Here is a 6,284-nt window from a genome sequence, read left to right on the forward strand (position 1 = left end):
AAAAGTATAAAATCCCCGAAGCAAGGTTGCCAACCTTCCTTGTTTTCTTTTATAACTTTCCATTTCTCTTATCTTGTTTAATGATATGTTTTTTCATATGTTTCAACAAGCATCTTATATCATAGAGCATTATTATCTGTACTAAAACAATTTCATATTATAAATACCAATTTTGTGATAAATAAAATTTATTTTAGTTTTTTAAATAATAAATAAAAAATATATAAAATAAAATAAAACAAAAACAAAAAGAAAATCAACAACCCAGTCAGTATAGGGGAAAGAGACACCTTTTTGGAAAAAAACAATCAGACAGATTTGTGAGCACCAAAAGATCAGTTCTTCCATCATTACATTCATCTCCACCATTTTTCTTCATCTTCATCTACACGAGCTATCTGCACTCCATCACCAACACATCCAAAAAAACAGAAAATCGTGAGAGAAAGCAAAAGAAAAATAAAGGAGGAGAAGCTGAGAAAAGCGAGACAGGGAGGTGAGGAGCATCAGAGCAACTAAGAAGAAGAAGAAAGAAGTAGCTCCTAAATTGGTGAAGGTAAAATTTCCTGTTTACTATCTCATTCAAGCTTATTGGTTCTATTTTGCAATTGTGGATGTGGATCAATATCAAGTTTCCACATTCTCTGCACTACATCTTCTTTGTTTCATTAGCTTCAAAAACCAATCTTTAGCCACGCCTTCACTCTCCCATCCATCATCACCTCCACTTTTCATCTCTATTCATCTTCATCATCCATCATCTTCTACAGCTCCACACATGCACAGGGAAATCCCAATAGAACATAACAAAGAACTCTCAGCATCGAGAGTATGAAGAGAACCGGAAATCAGGGGAAGACTTGGCAAGACTGAGAAGAAAGGAGGTGAGGAGCAGCGGCCCCTGAATCGCAAAAACCCGTTTCGGGTCTGCGTCGGTGCTCCGGTGATAGTGCTCGGCCGTGCGACGGCCACGGTATTGTCTTGGTGGTGACTCCAGATTGCGCGGTGGCGCTGGTGGCGGAAATCGCGGCGGTTTCCGATCTGGGTATTGGGAGGTGGTAGAAACACGTTTTTAAAGAGGAAGAATACGGAGGGAGATCATGTCGTCGCCAGCAAAGCTTCCTGTTGTGACCAGCGTCGCTAGCGACGGCCCTGGCCGGTCGAGGAGCATGCGGCGACGGGAGGGGCTGCTGGCAAAGGTGGTTCACGCGAGGAAGATGAAGAATGGAGACCTTGAAGGTTTTTTTGGGGTATATTGACGAAGATGAAGTTGGGTTAGCCCAACAATTTGATTTGTGCACCCCATTTTAATTTCTCTGCACCCACACGTGTTTATATTGTGGCCCATAACTGCTCGCTATTTGCACCTCCATTGGGTTTCACTACACACACCTCTTTTATGTTTTGTTGAGCTCTTTATAAATGGCAACAATCTTATAATGTCCATTATCTTTTGAAATTGCTGCTTCTAGAAGTAGAGCGTGTATCACACTATTGTCTTTCTACTCTAAAAATGACTCCATTTGCAGTGCACATGGATTTTAGTTGTCTTTGAAGATAGATAATTAAACAAACTACTGCGTGTGGGGGGTTTTGAGAGCAGTTTCATCTTTTGAACAGCTATAGATTGGAATTCTCCTCCTTTCATTGTCTGGAGGCTTAACAAATGTCAGCATCAAGGTATCTCCTAAGTAATGGTATCCTTTTACAGTCCTCAGATGTTCCTCCAGTCAGAAACTTCCTTGAAACTCATCCAGGTACTTTCAAAATTAGTAACAATTTAGTAAAATAAGTAATTGAATTATAGCAAGATTTTCTTATACATATTTTGTTTATTTTAAAACTTATTTAGCTAACTTCTGGTCTAGGTGCTTACACAACATCACGTACTTACAACAATGCTTCATGGCTGTTATTTTGGGAAAGGCACATGAAAAGACTTTCAGAATCTATACAAGTTCTATCAAATGTTGCGCCATGGCTTCTATTTAAATCTAATCATCCTGCAGTTTTGTCACCGTCATCAGCAACCTTGCCAATATGGCAACCCACTGTTCAGGTGCTTGTTAATGGTTCTCTATGCAAAGTCTTGCCAATTGCTCTAAAAGAAAGGAAAGATGGTGAGGAGCTGGCCATTACAACTCTTGTTAGTGGTAATTTAGAGGAATTAAATGCATGTGAAACTGTTAGAAAGGAAAACATGAGTAAAATTCTCGATGTGCATGTGCATGTTGAAACTTATGTTCCTCCTACATTCGGTATTTGGGGAAATGGTGTACATTTGGCTTTGGTGGGCTATGGGAGGAATGTCGCAGCTGCAAAATATTCAGATTGGGTAAGGTTAGTTTGTGCATTTTGAATTGGAAGCATTATTAAGCACTTACTTTTTCCTTAAATCCTATGTTAAAAAAATGGCAGGATATTAATGAATAAAGATATAAACACTGAAAGGCATGAACATATAATATATATATATATATATATATATATATATATATATATATACATATATTCTCTATTATGGTTTTCTTAAATTGCCTTAATTAGTTGTCTAGAAATTACGGGCATTGTGGGTTGTAAAGTTCAAGGGGGACGCATCTAGGAAATTATTAATAATTATTTATATATTGTCTTAGAATACTCTTTCTGTTTTACATCCATCCAACATGTATTGCCTAATTAATTCACATCTCAGGTTTGATCTAATTTGGTTTTTTGGAGACACTGGTGTCTTAATGGTTTGATTTCCCAGAAATTGTATAGGATCTGTCGCATGACTATAAATTAAGTTATGTATTAATGCTTGGTTGGAACCAAGCCAATTATTTTTACTAAAATAACCCCTTCGTTTTTAGTGACTATAACTCCAGTAATGAATTGAGGATAATCGACTTTTCTTTTAAATTTCATTATTAATATTTATATCTGCAATCTGCTGTCTATGACAGTGTAAAATTGCATATTTATTTCATTTTCTTGCTGTTTGTTGTGTTGATCTTCCTTCAAGTTAATAGTTGGAAATTTTTCTACAATGCAGGATTAGGAAGCCTCTGGAAAAGCTCAGGCCTCCCTCAGTGACAGAACTGTTGCTGTCAAATGATGGGGATCAGATCCTGGAAGGTTGTGTGACAAATTTTTTTGTTGTTTGCTGCAAGGTGGGCTTATTTTATCTATCAATTTAACTTCTAACTTTCTATCTTACTGTATTCATACTTATCTTATGCTAGATTCTATATGCCTGTTTTTTTAGTACACATATATTGCATCACTCTCAATAATCTGAACCTAAAGCTGTTGCTAAATAATGGGGTTGGATTGAACAAACTTTAATATTCTAGTAAGACTTTTTAAATTTGATTTGTTGTAATGCTACAACCAATGCAACGAGCTTTCTTTAAATAGCGGTGTCTCTTGAGTGGGATGGACCATTCTTTGTTTTGAAAAAGATTTACAAGCATACCAATTTATTAAAAACCTTTAAGTTCATTTTCTATTCGTTTGGCAGGATGGAAATATTCAGTATGAATTCCTATTCTTTGTCATATTGATGAATATACAGTACTCGAATACTCATTGAGTTTCAATCCTTTTTTATATATTTGTGTTCTGTTTTAAATTTTTATGCTTTGATGTTCACTACACTCTGGTGACTGCAAAGGTACTGATGCCATCATTTGAGTTTCCCCTACTCTTTTCCTTTGCATGTGCATGTGCGTTCTTTGAAACATTTTATGAAATAAACTCGTGCATTACTTTGTACTTCTTTTTGCTTTTGATGACAGGCCTGTGTGACTTTTAGTGTTCATTTCTTGTTTCATTTTAGGTTTTGGATTCAAATGATGGGAAGGCCCTCTGTGATTCTTTTGAACTACAAACAGCTCCTATCAGTGATGGTGTCCTTCCAGGAACAATACGCCAACTAGTTCTTGAGTACGGTTTGATTATAAATCTTACTGCTAAATTTTCTTTGACCATAAAGAAACCATGCCCTCGTGTAGGATTTATGTTATTTAATATGGCCTATAGTTTAACAATTTTCTTGACACTAGCATAAAATTAGGGCTGTATCTCGTATTGCCAACAGTTAGACTTAAAGCATTGCCTTTCTGCTTCTGTAGTGTTTGAATATTGTATATATGATATATTGTCTTGTTTGGTTAGTTTATTGTTGTCAGGAAGATGTGATGCAAGAAGGGCAAAAGGAATGAGAAGAAATGGGGGGCCAGTGTATAGGATAGAGGCTACTGAGAAGCACTAACAAGTTGTTTCTCGTGTGATTGAGCATTGACTTGCATTATGTGCAGGGTATGCAGGAGTGAAGGAATTCCATTTCGAGAAGTTGCTCCCTCGTGGTCAGAACATGAAATCTGGGAGGAGGCATTCATCACGAGTACTGTTTTGGCTTTTCAATGTTTTCATTTAATTAGTATTCAAATGCTTAAGAATAACATATTAAAATATGCATTAGTTCTTTTAGAAATTTCAGTATCTGTCTAGACCTAGTGTCTAATAAAACCAAATGGTGGCTAAAGAGTGAGGATTGTTTCTGATAGCTTTAAAGTGGTTCAGACTAATAATTGGCCGCAAGAAATAAACTCACTGCTTTCTACATAAGGATAAAAATCTGTTTTTTAGGCCGTGTTTGGTCACAAACACAATATTCCTTCAACATACACGGAATAACAATATGACACCTTTATTTATTTTTACGAGTCCATAGCACAACTTATGTAGTTATGTATTACTACAGCTGCCACATAAACTAGAAGAGTAAGGTATAAATAAATGCCTACTGACTTTGTTAGGATATGAGGTGGCAAGGTATAATGGGTAATGGATTTAGGATAGAATAAAGAGCGGGAAAGTTTGTTAGGCTGTTAAGGGGAGAAAGAGAGTATAAATAAGTCTTTTGGTAATTCTAAGAGAGGGGAGTTTCGAATATTATTTTAAATCTGGACATTGGCCAGAAGAGGGGAATTAGGCCTCCGATAGGGTTAAGAGGGGGATTAGGCCTCCATTAACGTTATCAGTGTACTCTGTTCTCAATTTCAATACAGAAATTCATTCTTTCTTTGTTCTTTTGTTTACTGTGAGCGTTGATAGTTAGGTTTCCAACCCAGAAACCTAACAGACTTCCTAATAGAGATTCATAACTGTCTAAATCAAATGTTGGCCTATCATATTCTACCATTCACTTGGGACTAATTGTCATTGCAGATAGCTTGAGGCTTTTGCAACATGTGGATAGTATTCAGGTTCCAACAGAATGGAAATCAGCCCATTCTAAAACTTGGAAGGAAATATCATGGACAAAAAAGCAATTTCAGGTGGTACATTTCTACTAGTGCTGCAATTGATTCAGTTTTTTTAAGTGATCTTCTGAACTAGAGTAACTGTAGGGTGGACCAGGAAGGATCACAACTGTTATCGAGGTAAATTATTTATCACTTATATGTAAATTTCGAAAGGAAAAAGCAAGCAAAATAAAACGCTAATCTTCTACCATATATTTTACAAGCAAAATAAAACTTTGATTCAAAATCAAGCTTTGCTTGTCTTTCTAAGATTTCTTGTTTATTAATAATTTTTCACAATACTGCAATCACAAAACCGAAATTCCCTTTCTTTTAACCAGGAAAAGATTAAGGGGAAAGCAGTTATGGAAGGATACCCAATAAGGAACATATATGCTTGTTGAAAATCCCACCGAGTTGATAATACGATGGGATGAAACGGACGATAGTTGACATTCTCCTTCTTTAGTTGGCTTGTACATTGGCTATTGGCTCATCCACTACATGAAAATGTTATCTATTGGAACGTGGCCATTTTGTTCAATCTGAAGTCTGAATAACTTCATGAATTAGTTAGAGATCGAATAGAGAGAATAAAGGAACAAAAATAGAGAATCCATCTCTAATACTGAGGTCTGGCACTATTTTATTTTCTCGTCGTACAATATTATCCTCTTGTATCTGTTTGTGTGGAAAATGACTTGAACGAAACAATGTAATAAAAAAAGTCTTCTAAAAATCTAACCTGTTTGTTTTCAATCGTTGAAGAAAATAAATGGGAAAAGCTAATCTACTATACTGGATTCCCATCACATATATGGGCATATAAGCTTTAGCCGATCAATCCGCGATAGAGTTTAACTCAAAAGGATAAGACTTTTCTGGTGTTGCTCTCAACTGAAGCAATCAAGTGATGGTCATTGAATTAGAAATAGAATGATACAAGTTTCCTTATACCATCATTCTAAGCTGGTCTAAAAATAAAACTGT

The 6,284-nt window shown here is 35.9% G+C and overlaps 1 protein-coding gene across 6 annotated transcripts; it reads left to right on the forward strand.

Moving 5' to 3' along the window:
- The first annotated feature begins 304 nt into the window (after window positions 1-304).
- Window positions 305-5,986, forward strand: LOC108326141 (uncharacterized). Of its 6 annotated transcripts, XM_052874343.1 has the most exons (10): window positions 308-556; window positions 771-1,250; window positions 1,530-1,757; window positions 1,869-2,340; window positions 3,038-3,155; window positions 3,824-3,930; window positions 4,305-4,390; window positions 5,218-5,327; window positions 5,400-5,432; window positions 5,636-5,984. In XM_052874343.1, the coding sequence occupies exons 3-10, from the start codon at window positions 1,667-1,669 to the stop codon at window positions 5,696-5,698; spliced, it is 1,080 nt and encodes a 359-aa protein (XP_052730303.1). In that variant the 5' UTR covers window positions 308-556; window positions 771-1,250; window positions 1,530-1,666; the 3' UTR covers window positions 5,699-5,984. The 6 variants fall into 6 exon arrangements, 5 of the variants coding, with proteins under 5 accessions (XP_052730304.1, XP_052730303.1, XP_052730301.1 ...); XM_052874344.1 differs by having other exon boundaries at window positions 307-1,250; window positions 5,410-5,432; window positions 5,636-5,986; XM_052874341.1 differs by having other exon boundaries at window positions 308-1,250; window positions 1,621-1,757.
- Window positions 5,987-6,284: the final 298 nt, after the last annotated feature.

The sequence above is a fragment of the Vigna angularis genome, chromosome 3, assembly GCF_016808095.1.
Source record: "Vigna angularis cultivar LongXiaoDou No.4 chromosome 3, ASM1680809v1, whole genome shotgun sequence".
In the NCBI taxonomy this organism is placed as follows: Eukaryota; Viridiplantae; Streptophyta; class Magnoliopsida; order Fabales; family Fabaceae; genus Vigna; species Vigna angularis.